The 21,911-nt window shown below is 39.8% G+C and overlaps 1 protein-coding gene across 1 annotated transcript in view; it reads left to right on the top strand.

Annotated features, from left to right (window-relative positions):
- The first annotated feature begins 539 nt into the window (after positions 1 to 539).
- FGF13 (fibroblast growth factor 13) overlaps positions 540 to 21,911 on the top strand; it is a 67,296-nt gene continuing 45,924 nt past the window's right edge. The window contains exons 1-3 of the mRNA XM_068533351.1: positions 540 to 726; positions 2,641 to 2,751; positions 8,117 to 8,220. Coding sequence (XP_068389452.1) covers positions 540 to 726; positions 2,641 to 2,751; positions 8,117 to 8,220 — 402 coding nt within the window. The remainder of the gene's footprint in view (positions 727 to 2,640; positions 2,752 to 8,116; positions 8,221 to 21,911) is intronic.

Genomic DNA, 21,911 nt, shown 5'->3' with positions numbered 1-21,911 from the left:
GGAGGCTCGGAGGGGCCAGGGCGAGGGCGCGCTCCCCCGCGCGCTTCCTCCATCCCCCCCTCCCTGCTGCCGCCCGCGCTCCCGGCCTCTCTCCCGCCCGCGCTCCCTCCCTCCGCCTGCCTCCCTCCTCCGGCCCCCGCCGCGCGGCACCGGGCGGTGGGTGCCGCCAAACTCCGACCCGAGCCACTTGGACTCGCACAGTGTCCTCGGGGCGCAGGGGCCGAGCGCACGCACTCGCGCAGCTCTGCCTCCGCCTGGCAGTCTCGCCCGCGATCCCGGCCCGGGGCTGTGGCGTCGGCTCGGACCCAGGCAGCCGGCAGCCCGCGCGGGATCCGGACCACCGCCGGAGGAGCTCGGCCGGCATGCTGAGCCCCCTCCTCGGCTGAAGCCCGAGCGCGGAGAAGCCCGGGCGAGCGCCGGCTCCGGAGACGCAGGCGGCGGAGGCGCGAGACCGAGCGGACGAGCGGCGGAGGAGCGGGAGGAGGAGGCGAGCCCGGAGAGGGGCCGGGAAAGAAGTGGTGGTGGTGGGCGTCGTGGCCATGGCGGCGGCTATCGCCAGCTCGCTCATCCGGCAGAAGCGACAAGCCCGGGAGCGCGAGAAATCGAACGCCTGCAAGTGTGTCAGCAGCCCCAGCAAAGGCAAGACCAGCTGCGACAAAAACAAGTTAAACGTCTTTTCCCGGGTCAAACTCTTCGGCTCCAAGAAGAGGCGCAGAAGGAGACCAGGTTGGAAGGGGCGCTTGGCTGGCTTTTTCGGCCCCCCGTACTTTACGGGTGTGGAGGGGGCTGGGGGGCGTGGATGGAAGCGGAGGTGAGTTTGTCGGCGGCCCATCTAGTGCGGATGTGGCCACCTAGCCGGTGTGCGTGCGTGGGAAGCGATCGCTTTCTCGCCTCCTTCGTAACAGTAACAGGCTTGCTGCATTGCAACTGCCGTGGGACAGGCGCAGAGCCTGGGGGCATACCCTGCCCAGCGGGCGCGCAGTCAGCTTCAGACAGGCCACATGTGTGCAAGCCCGTGGGCTCTGGGCAGGCGTGACCCAGACGTGGCTATCGCGTGAGTGGCGTGTTAATTGCAGGCGCGTAGCTGGGCAGACCCCTGCCCACCCCCTACCCCAGGAAACCCGGGGAATCCCTCCCTTGCCTTCACCCCCGAAGCTCTGACCCTTCCCCTCCAGCTTCCACCCCCAAGGGCCGTGGGCTTCCGCTATCTAGGCATTCTGTTTCTTTGATCACTTTTAAGCTTATCGGGTCAGACTTGTGGTGCAGCTTTGAAATATTTGCTGGAGAGAAGGGGGTGGATTCCTAGAACCTGTGGCAAAGAGCTTAGTGATCTGGTTGAGACTAGTCAAACTGTGGTTACTTGCTACTAAAATGCAGGACTGAAGAGAGTTTAAACTCAGAGCCAGATCGTGGGTCCTTTTGAGCCTATTCAGTGAGAAGAGTAACGCGGTATTCCGGTGCCAGGGGAAATTCACACAGCTAGAGGAGTCGGGTTGCGTCAAGGTAGACCTTCAGGCGTAGAGGCAGCTTATTTGGCTCTTCTTAACCAAATGAATCCTTTACGCTATTTTCTTCCTTTTACTAGATAAATATCACAGAATTTCAGACTTATTCATCAATCTGTTATTTCGCTATTTGTGTGTTCTACACATCCTGGAATAGAAATGCAGACACACATTTTCTGCTTGCTCGAAGTTTTTAAGGCATTAGCTGTAAATTAGGCTTGTTTTTAAACAGGTTTAAGCGGTGGCAAAGCATGATTATGTGGCCTGAATAGTCACGTAAATATCATTTCAGTGCAGGTGTCTGTATTCAATGAAAGCAAATTTTGGATAACATGGCTGTTATTGATAAATGAGGCACTTCATTAATCTATGGTGATTCATAATTGAAAATCATTTTGAGAACACATTTTTGGATAATTATATTTGATACGAAGTTTGAAAATAAATATGAACTAATCTTCTTTCCTCCCCACCAACAAAACCCCTGCGCTTTGCACCCATTTTCCCTAAGGAGAATGAATACGATAGGGTATGATAATGGTTGTTTTATTCTCCCCTCCCCCTTTTTTTGTATCGCGGCTCAGTTTTCTAAGTAGAAGTCCTTTGATGGGGTTCCAGGTTATTTATGCGTTTTCAACCTTCTTAGAATGGAGGGAATTCTTTATTCAAATTGTGGTATTTCTGAGGGAAATCTTTGCTAGTGTGTTTTTGGTCCCTGCTTGGTAAACCACTCTAAATCATCTTAGTATTTCTCCTTTTCCTTCCACATGAGAAGTAGCACGTTGTTAAAAGGCAGAATATGCCATTTGCCAACCCATTTCGAATGCTCAATGAGATAGAGTGCCACTCTCTAAGCCAAAGGACACGCTATCAGAAACTGTCTCTGCTGTCAGTAGCTTTAGGGCTTTACCAGTGTTACCAGGTAGAAATCAAATGTTTCTTCAGTTCGGAGATTGGTTCTGAAGCTTGGAGTTTGTTTATTTGTTTGTTTTCTTTCTTTCAGGGGACTCTTTAAAAGTGTCATTTGACCTTTTCCACTAAAATTTGTAAATAAAATTAGAGTTCTGAAATCTGAGTCTTTTCAACTATATATGTACAACTTATCAATTGATCCAAACCATCCTTCTCCTTGCAGAGCCTCAGCTTAAGGGTATAGTTACCAAACTATACAGCCGACAAGGTTACCACTTGCAGCTGCAGGCAGATGGAACCATTGATGGCACGAAAGATGAGGACAGCACTTACAGTAAGTGACTGCAAAATAAATAATAGCATATCCCAGCATGTTGCTGACATTGTGTTTTCTTTCTTTCTTTTTTTTTTTTAAATAAACAACCCTTGCTAAATCCCAAAGCAAATCCAAAATAGGGTCAACACTATATAATCCTGTTTCAGCAGGTTAACCTAAAGGAAGGGGAACATGAAAATATCTAGAATAGTGAACTGTAGCAAATAATGTTGACACCATCTAAAGAACAATCCAAATGTCATCTCCATGGTAATCTGGATAGATTTATGGCTGTCCTTTGGATTTTATTACTTTTTTCCCACAGAAAATTTACTCACCCACACACTGATCCTGAAATAGCACGGTTATCTCTACTCTTAAGAACCGGTCTCATCCCAAGAGAGAGGAGAGGTTTCATGTCAGGAGAATTCATCATTACAAGCTTTCACTACTGCTTCCCCCGCCTCCACAGACACTGATAACTCTCAGACTAATTGGGATTTTAACACTGAGATACCTCCACAGGTGGGTAAAGACATTTCTTTGAGCGCTTTATTTTTAACCGTGGTCTTAGGACCGAATTGGAGACCATCATGGTGAACCTAAAAGAGAAACACATCAAAAAGAAAGTCAATTTTATTTCCAATTACTGAAGGACAGTGATTCCAAGATATTATATAACCTTTTGTTACATACGCTTTATTTGGAGTCATCAAAACATAAACTCACAAATAGTAACGCCCTCTTCAATGGTAATAATTGGTGGGGTTTTGCAATTAGCAGGTTGCTGCAGACCTACCTATTCAATGTTCCATCAGGCTAAACCACCTCGTTCTCACCACTCCTTCCCGATTTTCCCTAATTTATATTGCATTTCCCTCAGACTTTGTTAATTTCCCAGAAATAGTCCCATTGCGGAGGAAAGCCCATCTGAATGCTAACAAGTCCTCTGCAGCATTTTCAGAGATGTGGGGCTAGAGACAACAAAGCCATAGACAAGGGTTCCAACGTTGAGTGTTAAAAGTATTTCACATCTTTTAAGAAAGCTTCCTGGGCTGATTGATGGCCAAGGCAAGACCTCAAGAGGAAGTCACCTTTAATTACCCTTAAAGAAAGCTCTGTTGGTACCTAGGATGAAAAAGTTCCATACTTAAATGGTTTACTAGTTTTTTGCACTGTTTTGCAAAATGCAGTGTTGCTGTTGTGATACTGAAGTTCTACAATGAGTATGCTAGATGTTCTTTCATGCATACTCTTTCTTCTATTTGAAAAAAATGAGTCAAGGGTAACTAGAGGGTTTTACTGCACTCCTATAACAGACATGAGTCCATTATGACCAGTAATAAAACATTCCCATGAATTGTATGTTTAAATCGCTGTTTGGGAAAGAAATTAGGGGATGTAAGCTGCTCCGTTTTCCAAAGTGCCTCAGCAAAACGGATTCATTGGGCATTATTGGAAGGAAGTTCACGATCAGCTGCGAATGAGCCCCACCCGGTCAGGTTTTCCCCCATCTACTTTTAACGTTTTTTGCAGATGGAAATCAGTGAAAAAGTTATTTTGGGTCCAGTGTTCGCATGCGTTTCCTGAAAAGGAAAAAAAAAAAAAAACCCAGACAATTCATTTGTTTATAAACAGCAATATGGCACACGCATCAAGATCACACTGTATATGTAGTCATTTTAGGATATTACACACACATAGATATATACACACAGACACACACGTACACACACACATATATATGTATGTAAATCAAGGCTCCCTTTCTTAACTGTGGAATCAGGTAGTAGGTTTTACTTTTCAATTCCTGCATACGCATAGCTTGTGCCTTTTGGTTGTCTTATAACTGACTGATATGCATGGCGTTTCTGTATACTAATGATATTGTCAGGCCTTTAAAGAGCCGGAATCTGTGTTGAGGCACAATGAAATAATGAGAGGTGAGTCAGCTGACGGTATTACCATCACATGAAGCATACAAATGAAAAGTATCTCAAAATAAGTAGCAGGTCTGTGGGGCTTCACTCTACCTATGCTGCCAAGTATAACCAGGGGCCGGAGAGCTAGCTTTTCTTCCCACTTAAGTACATTGTAGGGTGTAAGTCATCATGAAACAAGAATGTTTAATGGTTAAAGTGATCATTAAAATGATCATCATTAAAATGGAAATTTAGCCATGCAGATGGCTTCTTTTCTTTTTCCCCTAAGCCAAGCAATTTTCTTGGCATTCATTATTTAATTAATTATTTTAAATGAGTGGAACAAAAATACAAGTTTTTTTTTTTCCCAACTATCACTTTTTCATTTTTATACTATTTCCTTAATATGCATTCCTGGTATTATGTTTATATTTTTCTTATTTTTATTAATTTTTAGGATTTTTCATTTTTTTCTCACTTAATTCGATGTGGTTGATTTTATGATATTTTAATTCTGACATGGTAAGCCAGATCATGGTAAAACAAATCAGTTCACGTTTACCCAGATACATCTATTTCTAAAAACATATGTTTGATATTATGCATTCAAGCTGACCTTAGGTAGCTTTATTACAATGATAAATGTTAGTCCAATAAACTCTCATCATGAGCAAGTCAACCATTGTAAATTATCTATTGCCCCCTGAAAAGGAAAAGATGATAGACATTTCAAGGGAGTGGTTTCATTATATCTGCCATGGGTTCAATGAGGGCGATGTTAGAATAGGCAGCTTTCCTTTCAAAACTCCAGTAGTGTTACCAGTTCAACGGGTCAAGTCTTTCCAATCTACATTAATATATACTTTTTAAATTACTCCCTTTGAGAAATTGATCTTAACCCAACTGATAAAAAAGGATGGCTTCACTTTCGTATTCGGCAAACACTGAGTGCCAACTGTGTGCACATCTCTGAGAAAAATGGTCCCTTCGAGGTAGAAGGAGTTTAATTGTTTTTACGTAGACACAACAGAAAACAAGAAACGAAGGCCCTTTTATTTATTAAAATCTTCTTCAAAATTTTGACAGAAATGGAAAAAGAGATATTAGGTGTTTAATGAATGTGTTTTAGATACACAAATAAAATCAATTGTTTTCTTTTCATGTTTAGCATATTTTCATCCAAATCAAAATAATATCTTAAGTCCATGAAGTACTCCAGATTTAGAGAAGCAAAGGCATACTGGAGAATATTGAACCTGTGCAAGCTCACCCTTGATGTAATTTCTTTGCATTTTTATCTGGAAATACTGTCCCTTTAGACAGACTTTAAACAAACCTGTTTTATGATCTATCTTGAATGTCTAAAGAAAAAAGATTGGACTGGTGTCACCCGTCACTCTCCACTTTTGCTGCTCTCTTCAATTCTTTATTTTAGAGTGGTATTTTTTGTTTTTGAATCAGGCTTCACAGAAATTTATGGTACATAGTGAAAAATCCATGGCCACTATAGAGTTCATACCATTATTCAGGAATACATAATGCCGGGCATGGGTTACTGATGTTCTTTGCTTCTCTTCCTCCTACTGCTATCTGATGTTTGGGACTTAAGCATTTTATTGCCCATTAAAACCCACATCAGAGAGGAGTTGGGGCACACAGTGAAAATCAAATATTTCTCTCTCTCTCTTTCTCTGTTTTTTGCTTGTTACCACCTGCATTCAGAGAACTAAGAAGGTTCAGAATATTGTAAAAAATGAAGTTCTAGAAACAATTCTGAGTGCCCTTTATTACCTGTCATCTATCATCTATTATCATCTATTAGTTTGACTAAAGTAGGATTCAGACATACACTGGTGTTCTAGTTGTCTAGTGGTATGGCTTTTAAGCCGAACCCATATGGAGGTTTTTGTTTGGTTTCATTTGGTTTTTTAGATATCAGAATTTAAAACTATGAGCTTTTATATAATGGGATTGTGATCTATTACATTCCAAAAATGTAATATTATCATGGTTTCACCGTACAGGTTGCTAGCAGTCCACAAATGTGTGTGGAGCCCCTGCCGTGAGCAAGGTACCATCAACAGAAAGAGACAGAACGGATACGTGACATGCTCAATGAGATCAGACTTCATTCCCGGGCACTGCATGGTCAAATATAGCATTAGATCCTGGCTCGCAATCTGTGCAATTACTTTCCTTCACCTCACAAAACAGAAGGGCACAGCTTCAAATATGATGAGTATTGAATGAAATGCCATCAGTGGCATGTGGTAGGAACACTTGTATTTTGAACCGTCCTAGCTCCTCTCTGGTGACACCCTGACTTTAAGGGAAAGGTACATTGTAGGCTCACCAAGGAATATTGAGCTCTTCATTAATATTTCTCATCTCTGTAACCCCACCTACTGCAGTAGAATATACATACACCAAGATAAGAGATCTGAGAAAAACTATTCTTACCCACGGGGTGACTGCTTTACGTTCTTGTTCACAGGAATGATAGCAGACCAATTTACCATCCTCCATAAACTTACACACCAAGGCAAAAATCGTCAACATTGGTCTAGGACTCTTGAGAGAAAGGTGCACAGGCTATTTTCAAAAGATGTGTGTGGCAAGCACTACGTTTTAAAAATGTACTGTTTTATTTTTATTCCTGGTGTAGGAGGGAGTAGACAGCTGGTAGGGGGAAGACGCCCACTGGTTTCATCCAGTGAGTGGTGTGTGATTGTGAGGAGAGCCGGGGTGTAAGTTTCACGCAATCAAACCTTCAAATGGAGAAATGAAGGCCTCCTTGGCACCAGCCAGCTGCCCACTTACAACTATTTAGGAAAAAAAACAATGAAATAAATAAACCTCTCAAGTTCATTGTTTTTATTCCTATAACCTTTGCTCCCAGAGACTAAAAGACAACCTATCTCAACCCAATCTTAGAAAATGTTCTTTAAGAAATACTACTGTGGGAACGTAAGACTCCTTTTTTTCAAGGCCTGGAACTCTTTTTTTGCGGTTGCGTCGGAAATAATACAGGTAATTTAGGTGAAGGAGTTGGACTAGTGTCTTTTCTAAGATTCTAGGAATCTCTCCCCAGCTGATAGATCATATCTGTGTCTGTGAATTTCAGCAGTTGTCTAAGGGAGCAGTTTAAAACCTTGGCTGGTTGAAAATAAAGCTATTTAATATGTAGACCAATTCCTGGAACTGGATCTTTACAGAAGCATCAAGATTTCCCACGTCCAACACTATACAAACCATGGGATTGTCTTCCATTTTCTCCAGGGTGTTTGAAAATATGTAGCTATCGTCCCCGTTATATGACTGTAGTTTATATATATATATATATACGAATATTCCTACCAAGCACACATTACTTTTGGAAGACCAGACAGTCCTGCTGGAAACATTGAAAAGCTATGGAATTCGAAATCATAACCTTGTTTTCACATTCTTTTTGGTTGCAGCTCTGTTTAACCTCATCCCTGTGGGTCTTCGAGTGGTGGCTATTCAAGGAGTTCAAACCAAGCTGTATTTGGCAATGAACAGCGAGGGATACCTGTACACCTCGGTAAGCCTTTCACTGTGTTCATGTTTTGATTATTCTAGTTTTCACCTGATATGAAGGGAAATAGGCTGCATATGTGTTATCATTGCGGATTTGTGTGATTTGAGGAAGAGTGGTCTGGATGGAAATAGCTTCTTTGAAAAGACAAATTAATTTCCAGTGAAAATTATATCTATTACTAATTAATCATTTGAAGCTAGCATTTTGGGTATAAAATGCAAAGATTCACTAAAGATTTTTGCATACATTGGCATATGGGTTGTTATTTTGTGTAGCATATGATATAATGGTCTATCTTGCTGTAGTGCTTTGCAGCTGTGGGAAGCAAAGCCATTTCTATAACTCAGTTCAACATATATTTATCCATGTTTACTCCTAAAGAAATTAATGAAACCTCTTCCTCCAATCAACTCTAGGACATAAAGAACAGTTTTAGAAGTGTTTCTGTATCTTATCTTCAGTTCAGTTAGGTCACATTTGCTGTCTCTACTTTAAATTCTGTTTTTCCGTCAAGCACAGTTCAATCTCTCCTTACAAATTCCTGCTTGCCTTTTCTTAAAAGTTTATAATGTACAGAGTACAAAATGAAACTTTTTCCAAGAAATTTATAAACAATGTAGACAACAGTTCAGCTAGGAACCTGGGGCCACATTAAACTTTTAAAATTTTTACATTTAAACATAGGCAGAAATGGTACAGTACCAGGGTTAGGATTTTATTCTTAGCAGTAGATCTAGATACAGAGTGCAGGACACCACTTAACATATGAATATTTTGTAATCTTTGTTTTGAACTTCATATATTCTAAGAAAAGGATAAGATGTTAAAAATGGAGAAAATTGCTTGTCAAACTTCCTTCTAGATAGCCTTGAAGTAGGCTATTACCATGACTAGAGAAATCTATTCCTCAAACTGCAAAAGTGGTTACCTTTAAACACTCTTGCCCTGGCCTGTTCCTTAAATTTATTTCAAAGCCAGGTATGTAGAAAGACTCTCAGACCTGGTGAAACCATGTCATAACTCTGTTTTTCAGAGACCAAGATGGGAAAGAGGGGCGGGAGAAGAGTGAGACCAAAGGGCCTTTTCATTTGGTAAACCTGGGTAGTGCATTTCAGATTCCACAATAAAAGATTAGCAGCGTAATCTTCACATCCTGTTCACGATCAGCATTCCTATCAGGCCATTTCATCTGTCTTGTTGTTTAATAAGTGCAGGGGTTTTATTCTTTTTACAAATGCAAGATTTGAGTTTATTGCAAACTTCATGACATCTGTCACTTTATTAATACATGGCCATTATTATAAACGATAGGAAAGGGGATTTGGCTTTCAGATTTGTGCATTAAGATAATTTAATAACAAAGGATTTTAGTTAACCTCATTTAGATCAACAGACTACCTCATCAGGACCAGATGCAAAGGTAGGTTTTTCATAAAATAAATGACTGCTTTCTGCAACTACTATGCAGGTATGGGAAGGAAATGGAATATACAGGGCATACTTTTGAGAAGGTAAATACCAGATGGCATAGGAAATCATTACTGGTAAAGCATCCAGAATTTCACTGAGCTGTGGTCACCATTGCGGTGCCCTGATGAGAAAGGTTGATTTTTTAAAAATCTGGCAACAGTAAATTTTTTAAAACAGTTTGCAAATAATATTTAAGTTAAAATGAGAAAATGTCATGTAAGTTAGGCAGTATGTCACGTGCTCCCACTCAAGAAAATGAGGGCATGCAGTATTACATGTAGGGAATTGATGTCAAAAACTCATAGCCTACCATTCAAGTTGACCGTTATTCTAGCAGATGGTAAATGTCAACGTGAGCTCATTTCTAAGGAAGGCTTTCTGGGGGAATCAGCATTGTAGATGGATGGGCTTCCTTTCTTTGGTGGGCAGGCCAATATACAGCAAAATGTGGATTACTTTGTATGCATTTCCTATTAAGGAAGGGAAACCTTAAGTAAGTGTTTCCTATTAAGGAAAAGAAACTAGGTTTTCGTTAAGGAGGAGAGGTGTCTGATCGATAATCCTAGAGTTCATAGAGGAAAAAATACCCAAATCAGTCTGCTCCAGGAAAGAATCAGAATCTCCTCCAGGATAAATTACCCAGTTCTTCTCATTACTTCTTACTGATTGTGGTTTGGGGTCCCATCACCACGTTGATCACCATCCTCAGTGGGAGCTCCATTTATTATCATCTTTTTAAACATATAGTGCTCAGACTCTCTCGGGATATCGTCTGTCTTAGTGACTTCAGCAACACAAGACCAAAAAGCTAAATGAAGTATCTTGCTTCATCAAGAAGAGAGGGTCACCAAAGGGAAAGGATCGTTCTTCCCTTACACAAAACCGTGGCACTTCTGCTACTGAAATACTGTATGCAGTTTTGTTAACAAAGAGAAAATAAGATTGGACAAAGACCTTAGGGAGGAAGCAAAAATAAGAAAAGGAAGTAGAGGCTACTGATATGGGCAAGTAAAAAAAATCTGTTAGGAGGTTATTGAAAATTATCTTGGTGAGGGCTGACTAAGGTCTGCCTTACAACGTTTGTGGTGGCAGTGGCTAAACGGAGATGGATTTGCGAGGTATTTCAGAGGTAGAATCGTGAGGGTTTGGTGGCTGATTGGATTTGGAGGGAGAGCAGGAACACCATGTATGGTTGAACATGTATAGTTGCCATTTACTGCACAGATGGAAGTGAAGTATCCTCAGGTAGACATTTTAAAAAATTTGCACAGCAGTGATTATCAGGGTCCCTGAGGGAGAGTGAGAATTTTACCTTTGGCAATTGAGTTGATGGTGAGCTATTAACCAAGATGGAGAATAAAGGAAAAACTACAGATTTGGGGAAAAAAAAAAAGATACCTGAGTACAGCTTGACATAGATGTTTGAAAATATGACCCTAGAGCTTGAGGAAGAGATATGAGCTAGAGATAAAATGCGGGAATTACCACATGTAGGTGGTGGTTGATGCCACGAGAAGAGTTGAGGAATACATGGCGTAAGGAGAAAAGAGAGTTTGTCAAATAATATTAGGCAATACTAGCATGGAAGCGGCCAGCAGCAGCAGAACGAATTGTGGCAGATATCATAGCATTGCAAAAACCAAGTGGGGAGAGAGTTTTCAGAAGAGTCAACAATGTCAGAAGCTTCAGAGGAAACAAGTAAAACAAGAACTAGGGATACACCGTATGAAGGTCTTCAGCAGTCTTGGCAAGAGCACTGTCCGTGGAGCAGTGGGGACAGAAGCCAGACTGCAGTGGCTTTTGAGGAATGAATGGGAAGAGAGGAGGTAGAGGCAGTAGGTGTAGACTTTCTAAGGGAAAGGGAGACGTGGGTGAGTATTTAGAGGAGGACATGGGATTGAAGAAGGCTTTGAGGGTTCTTTGGTTAAAACTCTTGAATATATTTGTTAGCTGAAGGGCAAGAGCTAGTACCGAGGGAGGTGTTAAAGACATAGGAGATGGGACCCTTTGTGGAGTAGGGTTCCAAAGGAGTCAGAGAGAGTGATGGAACTGAGTAGAAGTGAGAGGATTAGATTCACCTTGAAGAGTTGCTGTTTCTACAACAGGAGGCAAAGAGATGAGGACAGATGCAGACGTAGGTGTACTAAGTCTGCAGGTGATGGACGAGGAAGTTGAAGAATTTCCAGCTGGATGACCTGTGTTTTCCCACTGAAACAGGAAAGAGAGTCATCTGCCAAAACTCAGGCATAGGGAGGATATAGGTGAAGGTTTGGAACAGCTGTTTTAGGAAAGGGGAGAGGAAACAGTCTAATGACCAGAGGTGGGTAAACTGTGACCCATGGGCCAAATCCAGCCTACCACCTCTTTTTGTAAATACAGTTTTACTGGGGCACAGTAACACCCATTCAAAAGTCTATGGCTGCCATTGCGATACAACAGCAGAGTTGAATAGCTGCAACGAGAGCCCTTGTGGCCCACAAAGCCTAAATTATTTACTATCTTGTCCTTTACCAAAAAAAGTTTCTTGACCCGCTAGTCAGATGATAGTTCACAAACCTTAGTTACCTATTAGAATCACCTGAGGACCTTTAAGAAAATTCCATTCTCTGTGCTAAACACGAACCAATAATACCAAAATATCTGAGGGTGGAGTCTGGGCAGTAGTATTTTCCAAAGCTCCCCAGCTGATTCTAATGTGTAGCCTGGGTTGAAAACCACTGATAGACGACTAAGAAAAATGATTGCTGAATAGCACTGAGAACTGCCCCCCGCAATGAAGTCAGAAACCATGAATTTATAGGCACTTTGTCTTATATCTGAAATTTCTGAAGCTGACCTTCTTATTCTGTTCTTGTAAACAAATTGCCTTTACATTTCTAAAGGCTTGTTTCTTGAGATGAAAGAAAATGCTGATCCTTCGAAGAGATTCCTTATTCTATTTCCTTTTCTTTTTTCTATCTTCTTTTGCATTTCTGCTTCTACATCCCTCGATTTCTTTTATTTTTTTTCTCCTCGATTTCTTTTAAATTCAGTTTAACCCTTTTACCATTTCTTACCCCCTTTGGCCATTAAATAAAGAAACAATACCTCCACATTGTTATTGCTACAGAGATAGCAATTTGCTTTCCATGATTAATCTCAGGATTCTTGCGCCCTTCCCCCTCCCTTTCTTCCTTGTTGCCATGGGGGACAGACTTGATGTAGGCTCAGGTGGCAGTGAGAAACCATCTGTGGCACAGAGACTCATAATTAGCCATTATTTCATAACATATTTACTTTTGTCCATGATATAACTAAGTCTTTCTAGAACTGTAAGGAAATTATTACTCATTGTGTATAGAGAACTTTGTTCATACCTTTGGTTTTCCTTTACTAAGAATAATGAGTTGGACACAAGCTTTTGAGAATTCCTCAAAACTTAATAGTATAAAGCCATTTGTAATAAGTATTTCAAAACTGCTTGAAATAAAGAAACATTCGCTATAGGAAAACAAAAATCTTAAATGTAAAAATGTTATTAATGTCCTAGTAACTATCTTAATAGAGGAGTAATAACAGATATTAGAAACAAGATAATAAAGACTCAAAGCTGAGCCCGAAGCATTTTCTCCTGCTTTTTGGAATATTCCAGAACTTGGTAGCAGCATTTTCCCCTGCCTAATTATTTCCCGTTCTTCAACACTAGTTTTCCATTTCCAGAGTACACTGTGCTGCTTGGGTTGTTGTTGGGATAGCTAACATGTGTAGACAGGTAGAAATCCTTTGACAAGTAAACCTCTTCCATTCAGATATTTCTAGGGAGGGCTTTTAGGAGTGATTTCACTGCTGTGTTTTATGGTCCTGGGACTATCACAGCAAACTAGATGCACGACCAGGAAGCAGGTCTCTCTGAGAGTCCGCTTGATGCCATGGGAATGAGGCAGTGTGTGTTACTGATCCCAGGGCCCCAGGCAGACTTTGAATCTGAACTAAGGGGGCATATTTTCCTTCTCTATTGAATTATTTTTACTTAGCTTAAACTTAGCAAGTTTCTTCTCCCCTCACAGATGTTAATTTTGACGATCCATTCAAGACGTTGACTGATTTTCCACTGTGTAGTTCTTGCTTTTTAAAATTTATTTTATTTTATTGCAACTAGTAAACAATCCATTGGGAGACACTTTGAGTAAATACCTGCTCTGTGGAACCCAGTTTTTAACATTATATTTTCAGGTATCCCAAATCTCTTTAGAAAAATAAGATAATTAGTCAATAAATTGAGAAATGACCATTGTTTTTGGGTTTTTTTTTTTGTTTTTTTAGATAGGCCATATAAGTTTACTGATAGCTAAATTGAGGTAGAGAAAATTTAACACATTTTTCCCAAAATGAACAAGTGTCATAAAAAATAGGATCCAACAGCAAGGATTTCCTGGGTTCACCATTCTAGTCACTGGGCCTCCATACCATTATTTAATGGAAAGTTAGTTTAAATCGTCCAGGTGAATTAAAATCGGTTCCGATACATGTTTTGATTTCATACTGTGTGTGGGGTCTTGGTTTATGTTAACATGCCTCAGATGTTCAGGGCATTTAGCTGTCAACTGCGACCTTACTCATTTGCAGATTTCTTTAGTTCCTCTGATTTTAGTGTATGACAGTTTAAGATCTAATTTTCAGTGATACGGCTTCACAGCTCAAGACCATATTCTAGTACAGAAGGGATGTTAAAATTTAGATGAATTCATCGATCATTTCAGAGTGATGAATGTTCTCCCAGCAAACATTTGTAGCACGTAAAATGTTTGAGTTATGTCAAATCTGTATATCAGCAAGTTCGTATAATTTAACTTCTGGGGTTATTATCACAGAGACTTATAAATTTAATAGAATTAAATGCAAGGGCACTGGTTTAAACATTACAGCTCTTTAAGGAGGTGGGATTGACTCAATTATAAAAGGAAATATATTTTAAATGAACATGAACACTATCACATCCAATATAGAAGAAAATGATCATTATGGGTTTTGCATATAGCCAGTAGCCATCATATATATCACGCCCTGCAAAACGAGTAGACACAAATAAATTCTAACTTCTAACTACAACATTAGCTTGTTTGTATATTTCAGTTAATTCACAAATTGTTGAATTTGATGTGTTTAATATAAAATTTAAAGAATGTTGACTCTGAAGACTTAGATTCCCAATTTTGGTGCCTACATCTAGAAAACTTTTTCGTTTTCAGTGGCTATGGGGTTAAACAATTTTGATGGGCATTTTCAGTTCAGACTAATGGATTGTAAGGGTAATTGTACACATACACCCCTATTTCCGAGTGGTATCACTAAAAATGGAAAATGTAGACACGGAATTATTTTACAGGAAGAAAAGCAGAGAAAACAAGCAGATTTTATTTGCTAATGAATGGCTCTGCTAAGCTCAAGCAGACAAACTTTATGTTTTAAAGAGGCTCGTAGTTATTGTGTTGGTGCTATTGAATTAGAGGTCATTAAAATTATTGTATTGAAAAATATACCAAAATATCTGTATTCATCTTAGATATTCCTTCAGAATACCAGTGAATCAGCATACTTTTCAAACCCAAAATAGACTTCCCAAGTCACAGATTATTTCACATGTTTAGTTCTCTTTGCAGTTAATGGAAGTTTCATTCAAATGTGAAAGAAAATCTAGCTTGACATTATTTGAATGTGAAATTAGATGACTCTGGTTGGTTGTGCCTTCAAAGTCAAGGGCCTTCTCTTTATGGTCTCTGTAAAAAAAAATAATAATAATAATAACCAAACTGAGAAATTATTCCGGGCGAAGGTCTTAGTTTCTTAGATGGAAAAAATGACCGAGGATGATACTTCCTCAGAAATCAAGGAGACAGTAGTAGTCATGGCTAAATAGAGTAAGATTGGCTCTGTATTGCGTTTTTGAGGCCAAGTTGAAAAAAATAATCCGAATGAAAGGTCATGGGGTACATATTTAAAAGAGTGTCTCATGGCTTTAACTCAGAAGCTAAATTCATATTTGTAGGAAAAAAGCCAGTCTGTTGGAGCTAAAGAATAAAATAATTGGCAAGAACAACAAAGAAGAATTTTAGCTAATAAAACCAGATACAAGGAGGTGATGCACACACGTACACATATATGCACACGCATACAACACACATACACGAAAGACAAATGGAAGAAACCAATCTTATGCTCATTGCTCTGTTGCTATTACGGGATGAGTTATTTTGGAATTCCTAAAATAATTCTGTTTTAAATACATACCCTGCACTGAACGTGTAATACCTTTAGAGATTGCTCTGGCAACATATTCTGTAATGCTTGATAGCTTTATAAAACAGAGCAAATAAGACTTGTTAGCTATATTTCACTTAATCGTTCAGTGAATCTCATGTCTTGGTGCAGACATTGTTTTTAGTCCCTGCCTTCTTGTTTGTATAATTTTAATCTACCATGTGATAGAAAAACACAGAGCCCATCAAGACCCTTTTTCTTGCTATCCTTTTTTTTCCGTGAAAGTTAAATATTTTAAAATAGTTTACCTACCAAATCCTATGCTCACTAAGTAATAGCTGGTTTTATTTTTCTCCACCCCCTTCTTAGACATAGAGCAATACCCAGCAAAATTTATCTTTTAAATAAATATTCATTAAAATAATTAATAAAGATGTGTATAACAAAAAGTAAAGACAAATCACATTATTTCTGTCAAGGCTTTTGAATATTTAAAATATGTGAAAGGGCCCAATTATAGCTTTTCATGCATTCTCTCAAGTGTTAACGTTTCAAGATTACATAAGAAAGTGAATTACTGAGACACGAGAAAAAAATTGAAGGCAATAGCACTGGTTTCAATGGTTACACCGCTTAAAGGGAATTGTGACTTCTGAACAGGGAAACTTTAAATGAAAGCGTTTCTCTGATCATTATAATAGCTGTAACCGAGGTTAATAACTGGCAAGCCCCCGACTAATATATTTAATATGTTTTGCCCAGGCTGAATGTGTGAATAGATAACACGTCTGTGCTAAAAATCTGATTAAGTTCTTCTTCAGATACTCTGATGCTAACTGCTTTTGACATTCCTGGAAGTGAAAGTACTGGAAAAGCCTCAATTGATTTCTTGGCAAGATTTTACATATAGCCAGTAGCCATGATATATAACATCCCCTTCCATAAGAGCCTCAGATGTGTATAGGAATTCTGGCTCAGCATAAAACAGGAGTAGCCAAAATGAGAGATGATGTCCATTTTTACCTGAGAAAAAAAATTATTATAGAGATTTGGAAAAGTCAAATGTAAATAACTGCCCCAAGGTGTTAGAATGTAGACTGTAATAACACAGAGAATGAAAAGTGCTTAACAGAGGGAGGGTGTGAATCATCCCATAATAGTCTCATAATTGACAAAGAGACACTAGAAAATGACAGTGATAGCTTTCAGAAATGAGATGCCAACAGGTAAAACTCCACTGTATATAGCAAATAGTATAACAAAAAATCCTGTGCATAACAAATCCATTGCTATAATCCGGTCACAAAATCAGCAGGGCTACTTGCTGATTGGTTGTTGGTCTGATGAAAGAATTCTCCAAAATATTGTATACGGTATTCCCTGGTTCCTGCCCGCATCATAACAATGATTTCCTGTAATACAAGTGTTAACACTTTGCAGACTCTTTGCACTGAAGAAGTTAGAGGCAGAGCCTCGGGGACATCTGAAGCTGAGTGTTTCTGTACTGTATCATAACCTTTTTTTTTTTTTTTTTTTAAACTTTGGGTTTATTTATTTATTTATTTATGGCTGTGTTGGGTCTTCGCCTCTGTGCGAGGGCCTTCTCTATTTGCGGCAAGCGGGGGTCACCCTTCCTCGCGGTGCGCGGGCCTCTCCTTATCGCGGCCTCTCTTGTTGCGGGGCACAGGCTCCAGACGCGCAGGCTCAGCAGTTGTGGCTCACGGGCCCAGTTGCTCCGCGGCACGTGGGATCCTCCCAGACCAGGGCTCGAACCCGTGTCCCCTGCACCGGCAGGCGGACTCTCAACCACTGCGCCACCAGGGAAGCCCTGTATCATAACCTTTATTTATTTATTTTTATTTTTAAATTTTATTTTATATTAGAGTATAGTTGATTTACAATGTTGTGTTATCATAACCTTTAAAGTAAAGGTTTCCTGAAAACTCCCTCCATTCTTCCAGTCTCAGAAAGCCCAGTCACACATCTGGGCCTGAAATGGTCCAGGAGCTTCACCAACCAATCAGTGACCAGATAAGCTGTGGAACATCCACAAGGTACTAGGCAGCCCAATGATCACATTGATCTCTACTGACAATGGCTGGAGTTTACAGCGCACGTGAGATTCGTCCTAAGTTCAGAGCCCTAACTGTTAACAGTTGATCTATTGGAAGGATCAGCATAAACTGCTTCTCCCCAACTTCCACAGCCTGGCAATGCTATTTTTAGTCTAGAACTCACTGTAAGAAAATCCATATAGGGAAACAATTCGAACGTCCTTGGGGATGGGGGTGAGTGAAGGTGCATCATTATGGAAATTTACCAGTTGTATTGAATATATATTGGGTGTTTGACACCATAGTTTTCAGCAGATCACATTAAGGCCATGTTTATATGTCCTAGCAAGGTAAACTTGAATACAGTGGGAAAATGGTTTTCAATTATATGAAGAAAAGGTATAAGTTGAAGTGCTTTAGAAGTTTTATAAATGTGCAACTCTTTTTAAAAAATCTCCCACCTGGGTAACAGATGGATTACAGTGGATTCAACCAACCAAAGCTTCAAGGTATATCAAACTCACATGTTTGGACAATGACATGGGGACATCTTTCCCTCCATTTTTCTGTAATGTCATGCTGCAGTAGTAGGTAGGCATAGCAAAGAGAAACAATACTGACCCATAGATAGAGATGCACCTTCTTGGAGTTACAATATGCAAGAGATATTAACATCTGATCTTTTGGGGAATACCAAATGCTCATTTATCCAGAATGGAATTCATTTCCTACCAGTGATTTTCATCACTGATGAGGAAATGGAGCGAGGTTTTGAAGCAACCATCTCCTCTTGCTCTGAGATCCCTGTTACCCAGGGACCATTTCTCTCTGATTAGATGGCTGGTTAGAGAGGCATTTAACACTAGAGACAGCAAGTGGATAAAAAGCACATTTATTAAAGCTGTTTATTATATTTTCATTCTTAATATCCTTACCAGCAAGGGAAGCCACCTAGCCAACTGACTTTGTTTCTTTGTACCCCTCTATTCCCAAAGAGAATTATTTGCTCAGACAAAAAAAGTTCTGCTTCCAGTAGGGCTGCCCATAAATCAAAGCATTATTTGTGTCACAAGGGTATTTGAATCTCACAATTCTTAAACTTCATGTAAGATAATAGGCTCAGGAAACACATTAAGTGCCATTGTCTCTGATCTAGGCATGAGACTTTATTCAAACCAGTAATTAACCTGGAGAAAAGAGATCAACAGAACCGTGATGGGTGGTTTTGCTCAGTACTTTTCTTTGCTCTGGACCTTGGCCTGATTTCTGTCCACACTGAGGGCACGCAGAGCAGCGTTTTATTTTACATGATTTGGAAGCTCCTTCTGTGTGCCTTCTCTCCAGATTCTGACGGGGGTCTTTTTCCACTCCATAATTCATCCTTTTATTTGCCAATCCTCGACAGCAGCTGCCTTGAACCTCTCAAGCCTTGGCAAGACTGCTGGATTTCAGCATCAAGGTGAGGGTGGGGGGTGTTTTGTTTTGTTTGTTTGTCTTTCAACATCTATAACACACTCCCTTCCCCCTCTCCGTGTCCTCAAGTCCATTCTATTTCCATGGTTCCTGCTATCGGAGAGGTAAGGGCTCTGGTCTCCTAGCTTGCTCCTTTGTGTGGACACAGAGAGGCAGTTTGGCAACCAGCTGGCTGGATGGTAGTGTTGTTCTTGTAATTGTGTACCGCCCAAACATCCAAAGGATGCAAGCAAACTGGTGAGGAGTAATAACAGTAAAGAAATAGAAGAATTCCAGATGTTTTTGAAACAATTCTGGTCTAGGTTTGTTTCAGAACTTTCCTTCTGACGGCCGGGACACCTCAGTCTTGTTAGTTTCAGGGAACCAAAATGAAAAAGGAAGCACTCTTTCTTCCACAAGGTTATTAGTACTCTCTGAAATTCTGAGTAGGCTGTAAGGGCGACGCTCCACCCTCAGGGGTCAACAGTGTGGGAGCACCTGGCCCAGGCACCGTAATCCCTGTTCCCACCGTAGTGGTAAAGATCTGCCATAATATGGCAGAAATTCAATGAGTCCGTAGAGGAGATTATATGATGGCAGATCTTTTCAAATAAGTTTACCATCACTGCTTTTTTTTTTTTGCCCATTTGTGCTAATATTCATACAGGTAGCTCTGCAAACAGGTTTTAGATTGTTCGATCACATACCTAAAGCTCAGGCTCTCCTGTTATTTTACTTAGAATTTTCTGTCAGAATATTTGACAAAGTGTTTTTGTTTTTGTGGCAAATATAGAAGCATTTATACAATAGTCTTTTTATATGATCGATCTTCCTTTTGGGAGAGGGAAGTACTTGGCATTTTTGTCAGGATAATTGTGAGCTGCCTGAGTTTAAAAATTGGAACCATAATGAGATTTGATTGGTGCTGTGATAGGGTGATTACTGTACTGACTAAATGCTGATATAAAAAAGCATGCTGACCTAAGTGTCCATCAACAGATGAATGGATAAAGAAGATGTGGCACATATATACAATGGAATATTACTCAGCCATAAAAAGGAACGAAATTGAGCTATTTGTAGTGAGGTGGATGGACCTAGAGTCTGTCATACAGAATGAAGTAAGTCAGAAAGAGAAAAACAAATACCATATGCTAACACATATATATGGAGTCTAAAAAAAAAAAATTGCTCTGATGAACCTAGGGGCAGGACAGGAATAAAGACGCAGACGTAGAGAATGAACTTGAGGACACGGGGAGGGGAAGGGTAAGCTGGGACGAAGTGAGAGAGTGGCATGGACATATATACACTACCAAATGTAAAACCGATAGCTAGTGGGAAGCAACTGCATAGCACAGGGAGATCAGCTCGGTGCTTTGTGACCACCTAGAGGGGTAGGATAGGGAGGGTGGGAGGGAGACGCAAGAGGGAGGGGATATGGGGATACAGGTATACATATAGCTGATTCACTTTGTTAGACAGCAGAAACTAACACACCATTGTAAAGCAATTATACTCCAATAAAGATGTTAAAACAATAAATAAATAAATAAAATAGATAACCAACAACCTACTGTATAGCACAGGGAACTCTGCTCAATACCCTGTAATAACCCAAATGGGAAAAGAATTTGAAAAAGAATAGATACATATATAAGTATAAGCGAATCATTTTGCTGTACACCTGAAACTAACGCAACATTGTTAATCAACTGTACTCCAATATAAAATAAAGATTAAAAAAAAAATTGCCATTCACCAAAACCCAACTTTACTCTCCATAGTAGAAGGTAATTGTAGACATGTTGTTGCACTTTAAAACATAAAAAATACTTAAATTTGAACGATATTAAAATAATAAATTGTCAAATTTATTCCTTATTATGAAGAAAAAAAAAGCATGCTGAAAGAAGATGGACAATTAGTGGGTTTGGATTTTTACTTTGCTTTAATCATCCATGCCTAATTGAGTGTTTATTATTATTGTCATTTCCTGGAGTGTTGTTATGCATCGTTGAATGGTGACTTAAGTCATCCTTTGAGAGGCTTTACAAACATACATTCTAGCATTTTTCTATGTGTAACTGCTTAATCCTGAAGTATAGGTGTCATTCGTACAATTTCTGAGTCATTCCTTTAACATGATATAATTTTTCTAGCTAGCAGTATATAGATTTCATCAAACCCAGATTTCAGTAATCCAAGAAATTCTACCAAGACCTCACTATCATTTGTATAGAGATCTCTCTATATGAAATGTGTCATAATAGTTTGAGAGAGCAACCCACTGATTTACTGAGTAAATAGCATCTATTAGTAGTTAAATCCTGATTTTTATATGGCTCAGCAGTCCTCAGCCTGAGGGATCTCAAACTTCATCTGGTGTTTTCAAGTTAGGGGAAACGAAAGTAGGACCCACTGTGAAAAAACCTGGAAAGTCTCATCAGCAAGTTGCTCATTTCTGGCACATTAGTTAAT

Source organism: Eschrichtius robustus, chromosome X (assembly GCF_028021215.1).
Source record: "Eschrichtius robustus isolate mEscRob2 chromosome X, mEscRob2.pri, whole genome shotgun sequence".
NCBI lineage: Eukaryota > Metazoa > Chordata > Mammalia > Artiodactyla > Eschrichtiidae > Eschrichtius > Eschrichtius robustus.
Note: the sequence above shows the minus strand (reverse complement) of the source record. Positions and strands in the feature narration are given on the sequence as shown.